Raw genomic sequence first — 22,808 nt, forward strand, 5'->3', positions numbered from 1 at the left:
TATGGGTAGTTGTGTGTGTGCTTGCAGATTTTGCCTTCATTCCAGCATACTTTGCATCATTGAAAATAATCTTTACTAATCTCATGTATTCTTGGCAATATAGAGCAAATTAATGTTCTTTTTTTTCTCTCTCTCTCTCTTTTTACACAAATGTTTGGTGTGTGTGAATGTGTTAAGTAAGAGCAGGCTATGTAATACTAGTTTAGTAGTTTACTTGTGTACACATACTCCACACACACTCTATATAAACACTAATCATGTAAAAAAAAACATACACATACATACATATTTATACACTCTGACTGATCCACACACGTTGTGTATCAAAAATGTGTCAAGAATTGCGCTAAAAATGACCGTGGTTTTAACAGTAAAAGATGCTGCGGTGAAAAACTGTCAATTGGTTTACAGAAAGTTTCCGTAATATATACGGTGAATAACTGTAAAAGGTCTAACGGTACATTTAATGTAATTTTACGATAAAATACCGTTAAATTCACAGGTTTTGGAAGTGAAGAATAACAATTCATTGTAAAATTTACAGTGAAAACCTTAAATTGACATTCCCACACTTCCCTGCGTGACACTTTACATTTGATATATTATCGTTGAAATAACTCTGTTTCTTCTTAGTTTTTCTATTTTTTTTTTTCTAATCAGTTATGTACATTAGGGTTTTATGTTACTATCTCATAACTATCTAAGGTTGTTAAATTAATGTTTATTGCATTTTTAAAATGTAATGCATGTTACCATGATGGTGTTTAGTGTGTGTGTGAATGACACTGTGTGCACCTTCTATATATTAGTGTTGTCCTCCTTTGCTTGTCTGCTTGTGATGAACTTTGATTCATCATGTGACTCTTATCACCATTGTTTGGTGACTGTCAGTGTATTATAAAGGTACAAAACAGATATTAGTACTTCATTAGGTTGGTAAATTAACATTATATCAGTTCATGAAATACGTTATTTTACCATAAATTTAACAGATTTTTTTTTACGTTGCTATTTTTTACGGTAAAGTTCTGGCAACCACAGCTGCCTTTATTTTACCGTAAATTTTACTGGGATTTTTTTTTTTTACAGTGTACCAGACATGCTTTTCTGGCAAAAAGCAGCGGTTGTTCTTTGTAAAACTTTTGCTCATTAAACTTGGATATGTGAAGACACACAAACACACACACACACTGGGTTCCATGTTTTATATAGACATAATGATGTCTATTATGTCCAGTGACATAATGATTTATACTGTACAAACTGTATATTGTATCCCCTAACCCTAAACCTACCCATCACAGAAAACTTTCTGCATTTTACATTTGCAAAAAGCTTCATTTCGTTTTGATTTATAAGCTGTTTTTTTCATGGGGACCAAAAAATGTCCCCACAAGGTCAAAAATTACTGGTATTACTATCCTTTTGGGGACATTTGGTGTATGGAATGCCAGGTACAATAAGACACACAGACAGTAAAATCACAATATCATAACATTAAAACATGCTGATTTAAACTTTGAAACACTATCGTTCCACCCTAAAGAAATAGAACGCATATTTTTGGTTAGCATTTATCATACTCTAAAACTATAGATTTAGAAGGGGACAGTGGTTACTGAATTAATTTGACTATATTCAAACTGCTCCAGTCACATTAGCACTCTCTTACATCTTCATTAAAAGTTTTCACTGATGATGATGATGATGATGATGATGATGATGCTTTTGCTTTTTGTCTGCTTGACAGGCAGTGACAGGAAGAAGTTTTGGTGATAAGGATTTCAGAAGTGGACTGGAGAATGGCATTCTGCTCTGCGAGTGAGTTTATCACACATACTTAACTGTAAATGTTTAGTGGAAGTTGTCATTTCTGTAGTTACATTTTTGTTTTCTTTTTAATGTAATTTATTTATTTTAATTTAATTTATTATTTAATTAAATGCAGGCCTTGATAATTCATTAATATGCAAGTGTGTATACAACATAAACTTGTTTGTATAAGCATCATTCATTTATGTTAGCTTTTTAATCACATAATATACACATTATAACATGACAATTTTTATAACATATTTGTTAAAAGCTGATTTGTGAATAAAACTTATTGGCAAAATCATAAAAAATAAATATTTTTTTTAAAAATTATGTAAATATTAAAAATTAATATAAAAATGGTTTATGGTCCAAACTATAATAATGTCTAAATAAGAAAGGAAGAAAATGAATTTACAATTTGCAATTTTACCATTTTTTTTCAAGAGCCAAGAGTCATTTTGATGATGGTATGATTAAACCCACATACAGTGGTGATTTATTGAATTACAGAATTATTGGCACCCCTGGTAAATATGATCAAAGATGACTGTAAAAATATATCTGCATTGTTTATCCTTTTGATCTTCAAAACACGTTGGCCACAATTATTGGCACCCCTAGAATATTTATGAGTAAAATATCTCTGAAGTATATTCCCATTCATATTTATATTTTTTTAGCACACCAGGGTGATCATGAACATGAAATTGTCCAGCCATGACTTCCTGTTCCACAGGAGTATAAACATGAGGAAACAAACAGCCAAATTCCCTTAATCATTCATCACAATGAGTAAAACCAAAGAATATAGTTCTGATGTGCAGCAAAAGATTGTTGAGCTTCACAAAATAGAAAGTGGCTGTAAGAAAATAGCTAAAGCATTGAAAATCCCCATTTCCACTGTCAGGGCAATAATTAAGAAGTTCCAATCAACTAAAGATGTTACAAATCTGCCTGGAAGAGGATGTGTGTCTAAATCATCCTAATGTGAAGTGAGGAGGAAAGTTTGAGTGGCCAAAGACTCTCCAAGGATCACAGCTGGAGAATTGCAGAGATTAGTTGAGTTTTGAGTCTCAGAAAGCATAAAAAAAATGATCAAACAGCACCTTCATCCCCACAAGTTTCTCGGGAGGGTTTCAAGAAACTATTCCTCTGCTCTCATCCAGAAACAATCTCCAGCATATTCAGTTGTTAGGCAAGACTTCTATGGTCAGATGAAACTAAAAAAAGAGCTTTTTAGCAGCAAACCCACCAGATGGGTTTGGTGCACACATGGATAAAAAGTACCCCATGCCCACGGTTAAATATACTGTTGGATCTTTAATGTTGTGGGCCTATTTTTCTGCTGGAGGCAGATAAAAAAAAAAATCAAACCCTGGTCGCTTCTGCTAGAAATCCAATAATGGGCCATAGTTGGAGCCTACATCAGGACAATGATCCAAAACAAACATCAAAACCAACACAAAAATGTGTCACTGAGCACAAAATGAAGCTTCTGCCATGGTCCCCTGTCCTGAACCCTAAAGAAAATGAGTGGAGTGAACTGAAGAGAAGAAGCACCAACATGGAGCTGGAAATCTGAAGGATATGGAGAGATTCTGCATGAAGGAATGGTCTCTGACCTCTTGTCAGGTGTTCTCCAAACTCATCAGGGATCATGTAAGACTCAGAGCTGTTATCTTGGCAAAAGGTAATTGCAAAAAGTACTGAATAAAAGGGTGCCAATAATGTGGCCAACGTGTTTTGGAGAAAACCATTTATTTCATAATGTGATTCCCCCCAATTTCATTTCTTTTCCTTCAATGAAAGATTCGATTTTTGCTAATTTTATGAATTAAAGATCAAACGGATAAACAATGCAGATTTATTTTTATAGTCATCTTTGATCATATTTACCAAGGGTGCCAATAATTCTGATCACCACTGTATTATGGTTCTCTAATGTCATTTCTCTCTCATCATGTGACTCATTAGGTTACTGAGTTCGATCAAACCAGGCCTTGTGAAAAAGATCAACAGACTCCCAACACCCATTGCAGGACTGGTGAGTTGATGTTAGTGTGTGTTTGTTTGTTCATTCGTTCGTGTTGTTCTTTTGTCTGTGCCTGTTTGTGTCAGGCCAGTCTCGGCACTGCTGTCTCAGAACAAATCCATTACTGTCCCAGTTTGTGTGTCTGTCTGTGTGTGTGCTAGTTACTTTACTAGCACAGACATTTTTAGGGACAGTGGTCCAAACCAAAACAAAGGGCACTGACTGGAAATTATTCAGCCGAAATCCTGTTTTACGTGGGGTGGGGGTCTAGCCGAGAAGGGCACATTAGCCGATAATGACAGAGGGGCAGTGGCTGCAACTACCAGGCCACCACCTTTGCACAGCCCCTAATGAGAGAATTAACTGTAAAACTGCCCAAGACACATTTTACACAACTTCTTCAAATAATAAGATTCTTTTCTTCACTCTAGATTGATAACATGCAGCTCATCTCTCTCTCTTACACACACACGCTGTGAGGTTTTGCCTGTAATTTCCACATACAGGTGCATATTATGTGTCTTGTCTCTCATCAGGATAATCTGACCATGTTTCTGAGAGGATGTGAAGAGCTGGGATTGAAGGGATCACAGCTGTTCGATCCCGGTGACCTGCAAGATACGTCGATACGTGCAAACTTAACGTATGTGTGTGCCTGTTTATGTGTGACCAAAGACTGTATAAGGAGGAGAAAAAATTTATAAGATAAATAATAATAATCAATTTGGCAGCTATAGGACATCTTGCCTTTCATTCATTCACAGCAGCTTATCTTTTAACTGTAGAATGTAATATATTTATATTAGCTAACTAATCAAAAATAAATTGGTTTTAGCTAAAGAAGCTATTGAAACATAAGCTTAGCCAACATTTTTTGGAGATTTTGTTTAATCCTTGTTCAAGTAGATAAGAAAGATGATCTTACACTTCTGTTCAAATGTTTGAAGTCAGTGAGATTTTTTTTTTTTTTAAGAAATTATTTTTTTACTCAAAAAGGATTTATTAAATTGCGCAAAAGCGACAAGTTTTAGAATGACAAAGACTTTTACATTGTTGCAAAAAAAAAAAAAAAAATCTATTTAAAAAAAATATTTTAAACATTGATAATAATAAGAAATGTTTCTTGAGCACCAAATCAGCATATAAGCAAATTTCTGAAGAATCATGTGACACTGAAGACTGGAGTAATGATGCTGAAAGTTCAGCTTTACCATCACAGGAATAAATAATTTTTTAAAATATATTAAAATAGAAATCAGTAACATTTCTCAGCATTACTGTTTTTACTGTATATTTGAGCAAATAAATGCAGCCTTGGCGAGCATAAGATATGTCTTTCAGAAACATTAAAAAATCTTACCACCCCCAAAATTTTGAACGGTAATGTATATCATGACAACAGGCAAAAATGATGGTTTTGTTCATATAGAAAACAGCTGTCCGATGTATCCAAGATCACCATGCTGTGGACTTACTTACTTTAAAGGCACTTTGATGCTGCTCATTTATAGCTTGAAAGGAATGACAGTTGTCTTATGTTATTTTCTCTCTCTTTTTCTGCTGTAGGGGCTCTGACTGCAGTAGAAAGCTGAAGAATGTAAGTACACTGAACTATTTGCTTAATCTTTATATGTGGATTTTAGTTGTTGAATTTACATTTTATTTGATTTTATTCTTCTCTTTTTTTTTTTTTTTGAACGATTAGGTGCTCATAACCATATACTGGCTTGGTAAAGCTGCTAACAGCTGTGCAACATATAACGGCCCCACACTCGACCTGAAAGAGTTTGAGGGGCTTCTTTCCATGATGCGAAAGGTAAATCAAATCTTGTCAAGAACACTAAACCTGTGAAACATCCTGATAAATGAAATATTATATTAAATGTATGCTTTTATGTTTTTTTTATTCTCCATATTTTTTCTGTTTGCAGGAGTGTGTAAATGAAGAGTTGGACTCCCCTAAGCGCAGTATAAGGGACAGCGGTTACATCGACAGCTGGGAATCAGAGCGCTCTGATTCGCTGTCTCCTCCGAGGCACGCCCGAGAAGATTCATTTGACAGTCTCGACTCATTTGGCTCACGATCACAGAACACACCCTCTCCAGACACTGTTATTCGCTGCAACAGTGATGGTACAACTTTCTCTTCTATTTATATATTTTGTCATGAGTGTGATATATGGTAAAAAACTTCATGAGTGTGATATATGGTAAAAAAATGTGTGTGTATATATATATATATATATATATATATATATATATATATATATATATATATATATATATATATATATATATATATATATATATTATATCTCATATATATATATATATATATCAGTCAGTCGATTGCAAGTTGATTCAATGGCATCAAAAGTGACAGTAGAGATGTTTATAATTATAAGACATTTATAATTATATATCAGTTTCCAAAAAATTTTAAGCAGCACACCTGTTTTCAACATTGATAAAAATAAGAAATATTTGTTGAGCAGCAAATCAGCATATAGACTGTCCATGTCCAAACGTTCATGCGAGAGTAGCTGAGGGTAAAAACCCACAAAGCACGCAATCATGAACTCTGGACTCAAAGAGAAGAATCATACATTCCCACATATGTGCAGTGTGGGTGTGAGAGTGCAGCTGTTGTGCTGGACAGACATTCACACACTCATCTGTGTGCTGAGTATGTGAGAGGGTTCACATGAACTGCATCTTATTAGTGAATCCAGACTGAAAACAGAGACAGAAAGAACATAAAAGCCCAAGAAACTTCTAAACCATAAATTGTATTTTGTGTGTGTGTGTGTGTGTGATTTTCAGTTTAAAGATAAACATCACTCTTATTCTGATTGTTTGATTTTTATTAAGTTTAATTAAGATTAGTGTGAAAAATAAAATGTATTTATTTGTTTTATAAAATTAAAAAAACAACTTTGTTTTAAAAAAAATTACATTTATTTTAAGTATTTTACTTTATATCTCTGCGTGACTGTGGAAGTATTACAACAAGAAGCTTTTTGGCATGTCGATATTACTACATAAACTACATAAAATGAATTCATTCAATATGGCAAAGGTTGCAGATCCTGATGTAAGATGTTTAAGCTTTTACATATTTGCACTCAAATACATGCACTGAGCCTTTCATTAATGTCGGCCGGGCCTGATCTGGATAATGGTCAGACATGCATGCAATGTATTTGTTGAAATATGAATGCTGGTTCTGTCTCTCTATTAGTTTGATCTTAAAGGGTTAGTTCACCCAAAAATGAAAATTATGTCATTAATGACTCACCCTCATGTCGTTCCAAACCCGTAAGATCGCCGTTCATCTTCGGAACACAGTTTAAGATATTTTAGATTTAGCCTGAGAGCTTTCTGTCCCTCCATTGAAAATGTGTGTACGGTATACTGTCCATGTCCAGAAAGGTAATAAAAAAATCATCAAAGTAGTCCATGTGACATTAGAGGGTTAGTTAGAATTTTTTGAAGCATCGAAAATACATTTTGGTCCAAAAATAACAAAAACTACGACTTTATTTAGCATTGTATTCTCTTCCAGAATCCTTTCCATTGAATTGATTCCATTGAATCCTTTCATCTGTCTGCGTTGGTAATGCACTTTTACATCGCCGTGGTTGTTTTTGGCAATTAGGACATCCACAATATTTTGAAGCATTGAAAATACATTTTGGTCCAAAAATAACAAAAACTACGACTTTATTCAACATTGTATTCTCTTCCGGGTCTGTTGTCAATCCGCGTTCACGACTCCGCTTCTTCTTCTTCTTCTTTCCTGTTTTACGGCGGTTGGCATCCAGCTTATTGGTGCATTACCGCCCTCTTCTGCTCCGGAGTGTGGTTCACAACTCCGCAGTGATGCTGCTGATGTAAGACGCTGCTGACGTGTTATCCGGTGCTCCCGAGCTTCGTTTACAGTCTGAGGGAGACGCACGCTGTATTAAAGCTATTCTACATTGTTTGTATTTTGGTATTGCTATATTTTTAAAATGGTGTGTAAGTGTGCATGTCGCGGATGTCCTAATCGGCAAAAACAACGACGTAAAAGTGCATTACCAATGCCGACAGATGAAAGGATTCAATGGAATCAATTCAATGGAAAGGATTCCGGAAGAGAAGACAATGCTGAATAAAGTCGTAGTTTTTGTTATTTTTGGACCAAAATGTATTTTCGATGCTTCAAAAACTTCTAACTAACCCACTGATGTCACATGGACTACTTTGATGGTGTTTTTATTACCTTTCTGGACATGGATAGTCTACCGTACATACATTTACAATGGAGGGACAGAAAGCTCTCAGACTAAATCTAAAATATCTTAAACTGTGTTCCGAATTTTCATTTCATTACATTTTTGGGTGAACTAACCCTTTAAAGTGTTAGTTCACCCAAAAATGAAATTTCTGTCATTAATTACTCACCCTCATGTCGTTTCGCACCCATAAGACCTTTATTCATCTTTGGAACACAAATTAAGATATGCCCATAGAAAGAAATGTAATTACCGTCATTCAAGGTCCAGAAAAGTAGTAAAGACATTGTTAAAATAGTCAGTGTGACTACAACGGTTCAACCTTAATGTTATGAAGCGATGAGAATACTTTTTGTAACAAAAATAATGACTCATATGCAGTTGACGCAGTGAACGCAATTCAGCATCGCACTGCTCACGTGAACAGGTGTCGGCCAATACTGAGTTGGCGTTCTGACAGAGAACCTGGAAGCGCTGCAATGAAAATAGCGTAGGAGAATGATGGGGGAGAGACGAATTTGTTGAATGAAGTCGTTATTTTTGTTTTGTTTTTGCGCACAAAAAGTATTCTCTTCGCTTCATAACATTAAGGATGAAACACTGTAGTCACGTTGACTATTTTAACAATTTTTTTACTTCTTTTCTAGACCTTGAATGTGGTCATTTCATTGCTTTCTATTGAGGATAAAAAAAAACTCTTGGATTTCATCAAAAATATCTTAATTTGTGTTCCGAAGGTCTTACGGGTGTGGAACGACATGAGGGTGAGTAATTAATGACCCTTTAAAACCCATATAAATATGAAATACTAATACCAAATGGCCATAAATTGACAATAATAAAAAACAATAATAAAAACAAAGCATGTTTCTTTCTTCCGATATGTCCATCTCACAGACTCTGAAGGCGACGGTGGTCATAGGAAGTTGCCAGATGTGCGTAAGGATGACATGTCTGCCCGCCGTGTGTCCTACAAAGAGCCTCGTGCGGCTCTACCCTTTAACCAGTATCTGCCGAACAAGAGCAACCAGACCAACTACCTTCCTGCCCCCCTGAGGAAGAGGAGGAGCGAGAGAGAGGAAGACAAGAGGAGTCTAAGCAACTCAACGTCTCCTGTTGGAGAAAGACCTCTCAGGTAATCACAGCTGCTGTGATAGACAGTAAGTGTTTGGTTTGTTTGATTTCTCAGGGAATTGGCTGGAAATTCCTCTTCTGGCTGCATTATGACTGAGACACATCATACATCTAAACAAAAATCAGTACACAAGCATCATCTGTTTAATGTGTCAGAGTTTGTTTGTTTGATTCATCCTGTATTATCCACAAGTGTGTCTGTGAGAGCTGTGAAATTTCCCATTGCTCCCCACAGACAAGAATGCGTAAAAGTATTAAAAGAGGGGGCTGGTGTGTCTCGAAGTTTTGCATTGAAGAAAAGTTTCACCTGGGCAGATGAGAAAGGGGCCGAGCTTGAGGAGGCGGAGCTTAAGAAAATAAGGAAGCTTGAAAAGGCAGGAATTAAAGTATTACCCGCCACTGTGCGATATAACAGGTCAGCGGTCAAAATGAGATCTTTCGGCATGTGTATGCACTATCGACTAAAACTGCTAACTAGTTGTGTGTGGGACCTGGTTGTTAAAGATTGGTGCTGATAACCACGAAACTTGTGTGTTTAAAGCCATGAGTAGTCATCTAACCCTAGGTGACTGTGTGGAGAGTGACCCTGGTTACGTTTGCTTTGGATTTGTGCTGCCTATTGATTTGTGCTACATTATAGCATGGAGTGACACGGTTGTGAAATAGCTTTAACCTTTCTAGTTTGGGCTAATGTTTTGAGCTGATATCAGCTTTGTACTGCAAAGTTATGCTGACTTTTTCTGTCAGCTTGTGAATTAATTGGATGTGACCATTTGATTAATCTGAATCTGTTTATGCTAGGTTGTAATGAAGTGTGTGCGTGTGTGTTTATTGGGTTGAGGAGCAGATTATGCTAGTTACGCTAATTTGACTTATTTTAAAGGACTGATGAATCAACTCCTGATATGGAAGCACTAACATCTATATTATAGAGTGCAAAAGTCGGTTAGTTGAGTAAAATCCCATTCATTTTTTCCATTGAGGAATTTATTTTCAGTGATAGACTGCGAGCTACAAGGTTGGTATATGCTTTTGTTGAAGTCATCAGTCTGCATTATTTCATCTTATTTTTAAATATTCATGTTCAACAGTAGAATTCCTGGTGAAAAACGACACTACCCATGATTCTGCAGAGAAATCTCCGCCAATAGAAGAAACGCAAAAAAGCAAATCACGCATACATGGTCAAACTCTTTAAATATACAGTACAGTCCAAAAGTTTGGAACCACTAAGATTTTTAATGTTTTTAAAAGAAGTTTCGTCTGCTCACCAAGGCTGCATTTATTTAATAAAAAATACAGTAAAAAACAGTAATATTGTGAAATATTATTACAATTTAAAATAACTGTTTTCTATTTGAATATATTTGACAAAGTAATTTATTCCTGTGATGCAAAGCTGAATTTTCAGCATCGTTACTCCAGTCTTCAGTGTCACATGATCCTTCAGAAATCATTCTAATATGCTGATTGCCCCCCCCCAATTTTGTAAAAATAGATCCCCTTTAAATTTCTATTTTTTTATTTGATTATGTCATTATGTTCATACGGGGAAAATGAATGGGAAAAATACTTTCGGAACCAAGGCCACCGAAAAAGTGGACAAGCACTTTTGCACTCTATTTTGGTAAAATATATTCAAATGTTGTTATGGCGAATTTTTCCCTCAGTCCAATCGAGAATCCTGTGGAGGCCAATAAAGCTAAACCGCCTTCACCTGACATCATTCTTCGTCGAGACAATGAATTCATGCGGGCTGCTGCCACACATCAGTGGGACTCGAATGAGGAAGATGAAGATGAAGAGGCAGAGCAGAAGGTTCCAGATGTCCAAAAGGATGATCTTGCTTCTCGCAGAGCGCGCATGAATCAATTCAAACCAAGTGTGGCCCATAACTTCCTGCCAGTCTCTTGTAGTTGGAAGGACCGAGAGAAATGGGAGGGAATCAGGCTGGCATCCCAGCATGCTGTGTTGGAGAGGATGGAGAAGATGGAACAGGAGAAAAAGAGGTGTGCTTGTGACCAGGAATGATGGGGGCTTATGCTCAGGGACTAGTTATGTTGGCTTGACAAATCCAGCACAATGTTATTACACAAATTTGAGTCTTTTTTTATCAAACTCTTTATATCATAGAGCTTTCAGTAGTATGATGGTGTTCTATTAGTTTCTGTAGCTCTAATATTTTTTATGATTACAAAATTTCTTCCTATATACCAAAGATATGCGTACATTTTCTTATACTTCTTATAATGTTACATTTCTACCACAGTCAGGCTGACTCCACACCCCCTGAGATACCACTCATAACACGTAAGGACAATCCTTTCCTGAACCCTGAAAAAGAAAGAGCAAAAGAAGGGGATGATGAAGATAAGAAAGAGGTAGAAGGGAAGATAGTTGTCCCAAACCCACACAAAGATGATCTAGCAAGGAGGCGGACTGAGAGAAGGCCATGCCCTCCCAAAGATCCTCATCAGTCATTGGTCCAGACTTCCATCACTCAATCAGATCTGGAAACATGGCAGAGACTCAAGATGAATACAGAGAGCAGGTGCCTCAAAACAAAAAATCACACTTTCTCATACATTTTTCTGCTTTTCATACATTGACCACAATGTCCAAAATTAAGACTTTTGATGAGCACCATTAGTAAATAAAATGGAGTTACTGGTTGTTTTGCTGGTAACTTCATTATTAAGAACTGTAACCTTATACATGGTGTAAATTTTACATGAAGACTGTCTTCAATATGATGCTGGAAGTGACTGAAAGTATGCAAGGAAAAAACAACTTAATAATCACATTGTTATTGGGACAAAGAAGTAATTTGTTAAAAAATAAATAATTAAAAAATGCTGGTAAAAATGTATTTAAATATTAATATTTTTATATTTACATCCAATTTAAAGAAAATTTTCAAATTTGCTTGTTACTGTATATGCATGTGTGGCAAAAAGTTAATTCTGGACCCTGATTGAGCACGCTTAGCCATTCTCTCTCTGAGTATTCTGGTTTAGACCTACTGCTAAGCTCAGTTTATCCTTCATACTGATCTACAGTGAGTCTGACCCCACCCCTGCTGAAGTGTCAATCATAACTCGCAAGGACAACCCCTTCCTGACCCCTGATAAAGAAAGTGGGAGTGAGCAGGAGAATGAGGAAGGGGCAGACAGAGAGAAAGTGGGTAGGGTGGTGGTGCCTAATGTAAAGACAGATGACCTGGCAAGAAGGCGGGCACAAAGTGTGCCAATCCCACAGAGAGACCCCCGGCAGTCATTGGCTCAAACAACCATCACTCAGTCAGACCTGGAGAAATGGCAGAGGCTCAAGATGAATACAGACAGCAGGTGCCTGAAATGTGACCTTTACCTCTGACCCATGACCTAACATGACTCAACAACACACTTCATAATGACATATTTAAATGTTTTTTTTCCGGTGAAAAAAATTCTTCATGCCTTAAAATAGCTTGAAAGTAACTCTACTGCTTCATTTAGAATACTCTGATCTATGAATATGCTAATTAGCCCCGCCTCCACTCACTCGCACAAGCTCAGAGATCCACTCGGTCAGCTTACTAAGTTAAATGCTGCACAATGGTATTGCTCTTTACAATGTCAGACATATAACGGTAATTAATATTATTAGCCTTTTGTTTCACTATGTTATCAAACAGCTAATAATGTGTTGCTAATGATACACGACTCCCTTGTTTCAGAGCAGTCATAGTTAATGATATTCTAAACCTGCCGGGCACGTTGATGTGATTGGTTATGAGGTAGTTTGTGACATCAGAAACACCAGTGTTTTCAAACAGTCTTTTTTTCCAGTGCAGTTTTAAAGAGAAAATACTCAGCAAGGGTGTTGACATCAGTTTGCACATGGTTTGTCTTAAAGCGTATTAAAAACACCACATAGACATATAAACAATATTAAAAACTTGATTTTCACCACAGGGGTTCTTTAATCATTTTTTGTGGCTTTAATACAAGGACAAATAAAGCCATTAAGCCAATATTATCTTATTAAAGGTGCAGTATGTAAGATTTCTGTCCGCTAGAGGTCGCTAGAGGCCTATTCAAAACAAAGGCATAGCTTGATGACGCCAAGTTTTCCACACAAAATATGTTGCTGCTTTTATATTTTAGGAATAGTGAATGGTCATCAAATATCTTCTGAATGGCTGTGATTGTGTGTCATTACACATTTTTGCCGGCAGTGTAGACAGACAAATCGCTTGTTGCTGAAAAAGTATTGCGTCGGGTTAAGACGCAATGCGAGCCTAAAATACATTTGAATCAGCCCACGGCTTAGAGCCAAGAATCTTGGTCTGTCATTGACGTGAGTGCTGTGTAAGAGGGCTCTGTGTCTTGTTACGCTGTTGTGGAGAGGGCCTTTGTGAGACTCCAAATTCTGTTTGCAGAGGGAAGCCCCTCTCAAGCAAACAGTCGTCACCAAGGCAACTATTGAAATCAAGAGATGCTCAGAGAAAGAGGGAGGGGAGCATGTGAGTGTAAGACCACATACTAAACTGTGGTACAGGAGCCAAGGCTGTGTGTGTCATTTCTTGAGTATAGTAATTTCCCTTTTATATGTTTTCAAAAGGCCATGCTTGCATCAGCGTCAGTGGGTTTATTTGGGTATCACACAGATTCCTGTCCAGACATCCATGACAATACTCTCTATATCATTGACTTGACTGTCAGACTGACAGAGTCTTTCTTCAGTATTACTTAGCGTTCATTATTTCTTTCCTTCTGCTCATCTAATTCTTCTTTATTTCTCCTCTTACTCACATGTGTCATGTATGTGTGTGCGTGTGAACAGCGATGACCCTATTGTCCCTCTGTGTCAGACGTGTCTTGAGAAAGGCTGCCTCTCTGTCTCTTCCAAGACGAAGGTTGCCAAGAACGACCTGGCCGGTTGCCAGGAACGTTCCTCCGGTGAACGGCGGCGTTTTGTGACATTTGGGGGTGTAACAGAGATGGAGAGTACTTCCTGGAAAGAGGAGGAGGAGGAGGAGGAGGAGGAGGAAAGGGGAGAGGGACAGGGAGACGAGGCAGAGAAGCTTCGGTATCTTCTCTCGATGGCATCTGTTGCTGTGCCCACCATAGGGCTGGGCTCCAGACTGACAAAGAGAGCGGTGGGCAGGTAGGGAGAGAAAGAAAGACAGGAGCGAAGGATAGATGCATACATGCACATTCCTGCACAACAGACCAAAGGGGCACAATCTTAAAGGGGCCATGTCATGTTTTTAGCATTTAATTTTTATCCCTGAGGGTAAAAGTTTTTTGCATACAAGCATTGCATACAAAATGAACAACAGTATGGAAAAATACAAAGTATATGATAATAAAAGAATTTAAAACATAAATTTAAATTCTAAAATTTTAATTTAATATATAAATTTGCTCATCGTTTAGTATATTCCTACTAGATTGATATCATTTCCACTTGGTGCTTAAAGGTGCAGTATGTAATATTGATAGCTAGTGGTTGAAATGTGTACTGCAGTCCAAATTCAAAATATTGGAGAGTTGTTTCCCCCGCCCCCCTCCTCCTCAGACTGAATGCTCACACGGGTTGCCAGATTGAGGACATGCAACAGGAACGAGCGCAATTGACAATGGAAGGCAAGGAGACTTACACACTGTAAGTTGATGAGTTGATTTATCATATATTGTTTTAATATCCTCCCATTCATAGAGATTTTTAGATGGATGACGAGGCTTCCATGCTGGCTTCCATGGCTGCAATACACTGTTTTTTTCGCTAACTGGCAACCCAGAATGTCGAAATACTATTGGGTAAATTGGCAGTGGGCAGGATCACACAGACCAAAACAAAAACAGACATTCCAACATGGAACTCACATTCCAAAGTAACAGTAGCATTGTTTTTCAGAGAAACGAGTATGTGAACTTAGCATGTTTACTAAATATCTGCAAACATATTATAGTATTTTTATGCTTTAGTACAGTAAAAAAATGACATACAGCACCTTTAAGGCACCATGTCTGAATTAACGTGATTACAAGATTGAGACTTATAAAAAGTGTTCACGTCTTCTTAGAACTTTTAATTTCAGCTTGTAAACGGAACTTTCTGTCATTTGGAAACACTCAAAATGGCAGTGGCTTCAGAATAAGCTAAAAATAGATAAGTGAAAGACATACAATACAGTTAATGACGCGGACACGGTTTAATAACTAGCTAATGTCTTGCTAAATAAAGTTTATTAATAATGTATTTGCATAATGACTGTTATTTGTTGTATTGTGGTTTCATCTATTTATTATTCAAATTACACACATTCATTTATCCATTTAATAGTGATGCCGCACAGTTCCAAGTCTGAGGACGTGAACAGCTCAGAGTAGAACGTCCTGGTTGTCATTAGTAATTATGGTAATTGCGACAGTGTGAACGCCACATTAGTTTCTATTCTATTTCGTTGTTATTACCTCACAATATGACCCCTTTAGTCAGTGCTCATCGTCATCTCAGGAACAGTAATTGTTGGTCCAGTGTATACCAAGTACTGTATACCAATACTCTTATTACAAACACTGCTTGTTGAGGACTGCTTGCTCTCAGTTATGTTTACCAAAGGATAAGGATGCATACTCACCTTCAGAGTTTGTCGGAGTGGGAATGTGTGTAGTGATCTTAGCAGTGATGCTGCATTAAAAGGGCATGTCAGTTTCAGTTATGAAACTGGTGGACTTGTGCCTTGAGAGACTGTTAGCATGATGCTAACAACTGTAGTACCCCTGAGTGATGCTTGACACTGCTTACGTTTGGGCTGTTGGAAAGAAATTAGGCATACAGTTGAGGCTGTTAGTATGATGTTAACAACTGTAGTACCCCTGAATGATGCTAAAACTTATCTTATTTGGGCTGTTTAGAAGAGAATGAGCTGAGAATGGCTTACAGTGAGGCTGTTAGCATGATGCTAACAACTGTAGGAACCATGGATTATGCTAAAACTGGGATTTTTTGGGCCTGTTTGGAAAGAAATTAGCAGTGAATGGCTTAGTGGTGGTGTGGACTGAAAGTCTGACTGTGAAGGAACAGGAAATATTATGAAATATGAATTTGTGCTTTTGTGCATATAAAGTGTGACTCTGTTGTTTTAAGTAACTGCAATGCAGTTGCTTTGGTTCCCACTGGACTGCATCTTTCATTGCCTGTATCTGCATTCTCTGTCCTTCCCCCTCATTTTTTCCTTTTCTGTTTCTGACTCATTTTTTCTCTTTTTCCTTCCACTTCTCATACATCATGAATTAACTTACTTAGTGGAGATGCAAACCCTGAGCCTGCTCCCATCATGCCCCCTGAACCTCCAAACCCTGCCATGTTTGACCTTAAACAGCCTTTGACCTCCACCGAGCGCAAGGTGCTAGAGGAGGAACTGGATAAGAAAGCTAAGGATGAGAGGAAGGATGATGAAGAGGACGAAGAAGAGGAGAGGCAACCGGATGTAGAAAAGGATGACATGCTAGCTCGTAGAACAGGAGCATTTCAGAAGCCAGCAAGCGGGACGACATATAACAGATTCCTCCCGCAGCCATGTTCCAAGAGAGAAGGTGCGACAGGGGCTTCCATAGCCCAGAAAGCAAGTATCCAGATGGGCATGAGTGGAGACAGAGACTTCCAATACCTGGAAAGAAACATAAAGACAAAGAGAACTAAGATTGGACAGAGGTGGGACAAGCAAAACTAACTGGAAGTCATAATGCATGAGTCTAACATGCTAACGTGCTGTGGTGGAAAAAAATTATTTTCTAGCCTTTTAAGTGCACTATTTATATTTCAGTATTTCTGGCTCAGGCAAACATGATTTAGCTTTTCTCATACTTGGCTAGAAATTTACTGCACTGTTAAAATTCTGGCAATACGATAATCCTAAATAATTTCCAATTTAAATGGTTGATATTAAAATTATGTACGTTTTTTTTAAATAAATAAAATACTAAAAACTAAAATCAATTCTGCAAATGAATTTGAAAATCATAACACTATTATATGCAGTACAGAAAACCGATATTTTTGGATCTGCAAAAAAATTCACTTAAAATTATTAATAAATTGTTTGTTTTTAAAGATTAACTATAAGTAGGTGTTACACAAGAGCAAAGGTAATCTAAAAATAAAAATAGGGTAAATTATTTAAATATACAAATAATGGATTATGGATTTAAATAACCAGCAAATTAAATATCCAATGTATATGAATACGAATAAATAAAAAAAAATAGAATGTTGGCCAGTTACTGATATGGCAATGATAATGTGCATCACTAGATTCAACAATTCAAAAAAAAAAAACAACAACAACAACATAGATTTCCATTGAAAGAAGAACCTGAGTCATATCTAGAAACCAGAATTCTTGGCCAACCAACCTTCAACTGCATAGAAACCAAATTGCAGCACCCTAGCAACCACTTGCGTTACTTACAGTATTTGAAAAAGTAACTTAGATATTTTGTTGTAAATTGAAAAAGTAATGTTACTAGATACTTGAAAAAGTAATCTGATTACTTCACTCAAGTTACTTGTAATACTTTTCCCCAACACTGCTCAAATCATCTTACAGAAGTTTTCAATTTTTTTCCAGAGAAGTGAATGTATGTGTGTATTTGTTTAACTAGTTTGCCTTAAGTTTACAGTAATGCACTTTTGCTATATCAAACTGAGCTTAATTGTGTGAGTTAGTTATCAGCATATGCTATTTTAACAGAAATGAACCAGTCGATCAAGTACCAAAGACACCTGTTCCGCTTTCTGAAGTGACTCAAAAGAGCCCTGACATTGTGCGCTCATCTGCAATTAATGTCGATTGCTCTGGAGGATTTGATGATGATGATGAGTGTGGGGATGATGGTCATCTGCCAGATTTTGAGAAGGATGACATGCTAGCACGAAGAACTGGATCTCATCAAAAGCCAAGTGCAGGGGCAGGACAGGCTTTTAATGCATTTCTACCCAAACCTGGTTCTGTCAAACACAAAACCACCCCTGTCAGTGGATCGCAGTCATACTTCAAGGCTAGAGAGCAAGAGGCAGCCCCGGCTCTGGACAGGTTAGGACTCCCTGGGAATGAAGCATTTGTCTATGAGTGCAAGGAATTTTGCATTTTGTGGTGCCCATGGAAATTTTTTTTTTTTTTTTAAATTTCCATTGAATTATTAACATTTTTTTTTTTTGTTTTTTTTTTTTGATGTGAGTTTGAGCTTGCTGTGTGCAGTTTTCAGAGTACAGGATAGAGATGAATGTCTTGTCCATCAATGATTTTTGGTGGCTATTGTCTGTTTACTAATATTTGTGACTGGTTTGGCGTTCATTCGGATTCGGTCATTCTTGTCTCTAGTCTTTGTTTGATTTATAGCTCTGAATTTAATTTTTTATATTTTATTTTTACTATTTTATCCTTTTAATTTATTGCAATTATTTCAAAGAAAGTGACAAAAAATAATCCAAATAATGATGCGTTTAATGTGACAATTACAATTACATATTTTTTCTTTCATTTGGGGGCTTTTCTCAGATGATATATATATATATATATATATATATTTTAATCGGTTGATACCCTTAATAGGTCTTTTGGCCTTTTGAATTCGGGGTTTTTTGCACTTGTTTTCTCAGTTCTTTCTGGCTGGCCTGGCTGTTGTTTGTGTTTTGTAGTCAGAGAACAGAGCCTCAGCCTCCCTTTCACTGCCCTGCTTTGCTTTAGTAACCATGGCAACTTTCTCAGCTTCACCCTTAGCTCTGTGGCCCCGCCCCCAAGAGATGCTGAGGACATGCCTAGGAAGTGCCATCAGATGATGGACAGGCAGGAGGTGGGCTCTATGGGTGTGGTGGGAAAAGTCTTATTAAAAGATGAGACTATTACCAAAAGCCCCTCCCCCATACCCGACCAACCCTCGCGCCGGTCCCTTTGGCAGGAAGATGATGATCTCCCCCCAATGTGAGAAAGCACTTTCAGGACCAATTTATTACTTTTAAAAAGAGCTCTTGCTGAAAAGTATTTTTGTATTTCTGCATGGAAAGAGTGTCTCATGCCTGTATCTGCATTTTATCACTGTTTACCACTTTACTTCGCTCACTGGTGCAATGGTTTCCTTTAAAGGTGCTATAAGGGGTTTTAATATAGGAATATTTTATTTAAACACAGATATTCTCATTTAAAGAGTTCATATTTGCTAACAAGTCATTAGATGTTGTAAAGAGTATGTGGTCTAATGCAGTTGAAATGGCTAACTTATGGCACCTTCAAAGTCAACATAAAATGCTCAGAACTCACTGGGGCAATAATATTCCCCATGGAATTGTGCACAATGAGATCAGGAAAGTACATTGAGAAAGTAAATAGGTTGCATTTTGAGTTCATGTTGATTTTAAATGATGATTTTTAATACATGAAAAAAAAAGATCAGTGGAGTCGTTTTCCTGCATTAAGTGTCAAATCCCTATTAAATTACGTATATATAAACGAAATTACATTACACATAGGCTAATATATATATATATATATATATATATATATATATATATATATATATATATATATATATATATATATATATATATATATATATATATATATATATATATATATATATATATACTGTGTGTGTGTGTGTGTGTGAGTGAGTGTGTGTATATATATATATATTGCTATATATACTTACTGTATATATACCGTATTCTATATATCTGTCTATGAGTATAGTATAGTATAGTATAGTATAGTATAGTATAGTATAGTATAGTATAGTATAGTATAGTATAGTATAGTATAGTATAGTATAGTATAGTATAGTGAGGAAAGCTTTTATTTTTAGAGGTAATAATCAGTATTTTATCCCCTGGTTTTACAGACAAGGCTTAAGCTAGTCCCAGACTGAAAAAAAAATGCATGTTTGAGCTGTTTTACCTGAAAGCAACTTGTACTGATATTTTACAACATGTGCCATTTTTTTGGCACATTGTTTTGACTCAAGATGCACACCAGTAATGTTTTTTTCTAAGGAATACTTATAAAAGCTACTTAAAGAGCGTAACTGAACTAAGGCTTAATCCCTGTCTGTGAAACCAGGTTTATGTTTATGAAGGTCTGTGCTTAGTGTTTTTTATTATGTTCAGCTGTTTTGTTCTTAAACTCAACTTTATTTTTATTGTTGTTTTTTTATTTATTAATGTTCTAGATTCAGAGCTACTAGTGTTTCTGATGAAACAGAGTAAGTTTCTTTTTTCTCTCTATATTTCCGTCTTTCTGTTTCTTGCTGTTGTTGCAGAACTGAGCAGTTGCATGTACTATAAACACATGTATTCAACAGTGTCTCTATTCATGCAGATACAACTATTTTCTGAAATGACATACTCTCTCTTACCCTTTATGCATGCATATTTAAAAGATAATTAATCAAGCCTGCCCCTGCACATGCATGTAATAGCATATGTTTGAATCTTTCTCATGGTTTGCTGTGGTGGATACTTATTTTTCCTGGAGAAAATGGCCTCACATGCATAAACACTTCTATAACCTCAATCCATTACAGCATACCCAGCTGCATTAAAGGGATAGTGAAAAAATTAAAATTGAAAACTCCTTCATGTTGTTCTAAATCTATATTCTATATAGACTAAATGAGAGGGGAAATTACGCTACTAATTTCATATATATATATATATATATATATATATATGGAAATTAGTAGTGTAATAGTTTATTAAACATAAATTTTATATGTGATTGTGGGTTTTGAGCAACATGAGTGTTTCATGAGCATTGAAGAAATTACATTGTCATATATATGTATATCTACTTTTTCCTGTAGTTGTTCTGTTTGTATTGTACATGGTCTTGATAACCATGTGTTGCTCGTCAGCTAACATTTCTTCTACGTCATTCCTAGTCAACATCATACTGACATTTCATATCTTTTATCAAGAATTTCCTGTCTTTGTGCCTTCAGGTTTCAGACTCAGAGGAAAAGATGTAATATTATTTTGGATCTGGCTTTGGATCATTTTTTTTTTCTTCAGCTAAATGTGTAACAGCACTTGTAAATGTGTGTTTGTTTTTGTTTGTTATTCACAGGAGTGTGAGTTTGATTGACATGCGTGATGAAGAGGATGAGCTTGCCTACCTTCGGGCGCACAGCCAATCACGGCATGAGCACCTACACAACCAGTACAACAAACTCAAAGAGGAGGAGGACCAGTGGCAAGACGTGAGTCATACAGTACAAACCCACACACATGTTTAACAAGCTCACAAGCGTATACATGTGTACGTTTTCTGGTTTGGTGTGTAGGACTTGGCTCGCTGGAAGAGTCGGAGACGAAGTGCTTCTCAAGATCTGATCAAAAAGGAAGAGGAGAGGAAGATGATGGAGAAGCTAATGACAACAGATGGAGGATCCGGCCATCGCAGGAAGAGCATCAAAACATACAAAGAAATAGTAGAAGAGAAGTGAGACTAATTTAAATCTTTACACCCTCTAGATGTAGATTTAGCAGATTGTGGGTGTTTGATGCAAGTTCAAGCATTTAAGTACAGTGACAAGACAACTATTTAGTGAAATCACATTTTAGAATTTATCAGTACTGCCTTAGGGTGACAGTTTTTTTTCTGATTAATTTATTCAAAAATACATTTAAGTCATACTTGAATAGAATACACATTCTAGAATAAACATCTTTTAAATGTTTTAGGTTAAAATTCATTTAGATTATGAATTTTAAAAACGTCAGAAATGTCAAAGAATGAAATTCTTCAAAATTCAGCTTTGGCATCACAGGAATAAATTACATTTTAAAAATATTAAAATAGAAGATATTATGTTATTGTAATATTTGTTATTACTTCTTTTTTGTTGGTTACACCACATTTTAAGAGTCATTCAATTTTAACTTTTCTTTAAAATTATATAAAAGTTTTTTTGCACGTGTGTCTTTCAGAGAGCGTAGGGAGCAGGAGCTACATGAACAATACTGTAAGGCCTCCACTCCAGAAGAGAAAGCAGCTGTGCTTCAACGCTATGCTCTCCGTTTCACCATCAGCGATGCCATATTGGAGAAACTCCAGCTCCCCAAACTGCCTTCTGCTGCTTCACCGATGCACACGTCACCTCTCCATCAGCCTGAGAAGAAGCCAACATGCACCGCCTTAGTAGAAGCAAAGGTTCCAGAGCCTGCACAGACTACCCAAACACACCACAGTAACCATGAAGACCAGAAGACTGCAGAAATACAGGCACCGGCACAGCCCAAAACCCTTGAACCATCACCTGCCAAGTCCATCAAAGCTCCAGAAGTCCTGTCAGCACCCACACGAGTTCCTCCTGCTCCATCAAAGCCTGTACCCCTCATCACCCCAAAACCCTACAGCCAGCCTAAATTCAGCCAAGGCCTCCGTAAATCACTAAAGGCAAGAATATCTTACCCAGGACATTAATGGGATAGTCAAAATTCTATCATCATTTACTCACCCTCATGTTGTTCCAAACCTGTATGAATTTCTTTCTTCTGCT

At 36.6% G+C, this 22,808-nt stretch overlaps 1 protein-coding gene across 1 annotated transcript in view; it reads left to right on the forward strand.

Moving 5' to 3' along the window:
- Positions 1–22,808, forward strand: part of limch1a (LIM and calponin homology domains 1a) — a 72,415-nt gene that overhangs the window by 26,699 nt on the left and 22,908 nt on the right. Inside the window, exons 2-20 of the mRNA XM_067404223.1 lie at positions 1,751–1,821; positions 3,793–3,862; positions 4,387–4,493; positions 5,417–5,447; positions 5,556–5,666; positions 5,782–5,983; positions 9,025–9,262; positions 9,497–9,676; positions 10,932–11,270; positions 11,531–11,812; positions 12,321–12,608; positions 14,089–14,412; positions 16,561–16,968; positions 18,008–18,349; positions 19,025–19,237; positions 20,478–20,510; positions 21,374–21,506; positions 21,591–21,748; positions 22,237–22,705. Of these exons, the coding sequence (XP_067260324.1) occupies positions 1,751–1,821; positions 3,793–3,862; positions 4,387–4,493; positions 5,417–5,447; positions 5,556–5,666; positions 5,782–5,983; positions 9,025–9,262; positions 9,497–9,676; positions 10,932–11,270; positions 11,531–11,812; positions 12,321–12,608; positions 14,089–14,412; positions 16,561–16,968; positions 18,008–18,349; positions 19,025–19,237; positions 20,478–20,510; positions 21,374–21,506; positions 21,591–21,748; positions 22,237–22,705 (3,999 nt within the window). The remainder of the gene's footprint in view (positions 1–1,750; positions 1,822–3,792; positions 3,863–4,386; positions 4,494–5,416; positions 5,448–5,555; positions 5,667–5,781; positions 5,984–9,024; positions 9,263–9,496; positions 9,677–10,931; positions 11,271–11,530; positions 11,813–12,320; positions 12,609–14,088; positions 14,413–16,560; positions 16,969–18,007; positions 18,350–19,024; positions 19,238–20,477; positions 20,511–21,373; positions 21,507–21,590; positions 21,749–22,236; positions 22,706–22,808) is intronic.

This window comes from Chanodichthys erythropterus, chromosome 12 (genome assembly GCF_024489055.1).
Source record: "Chanodichthys erythropterus isolate Z2021 chromosome 12, ASM2448905v1, whole genome shotgun sequence".
NCBI lineage: Eukaryota > Metazoa > Chordata > Actinopteri > Cypriniformes > Xenocyprididae > Chanodichthys > Chanodichthys erythropterus.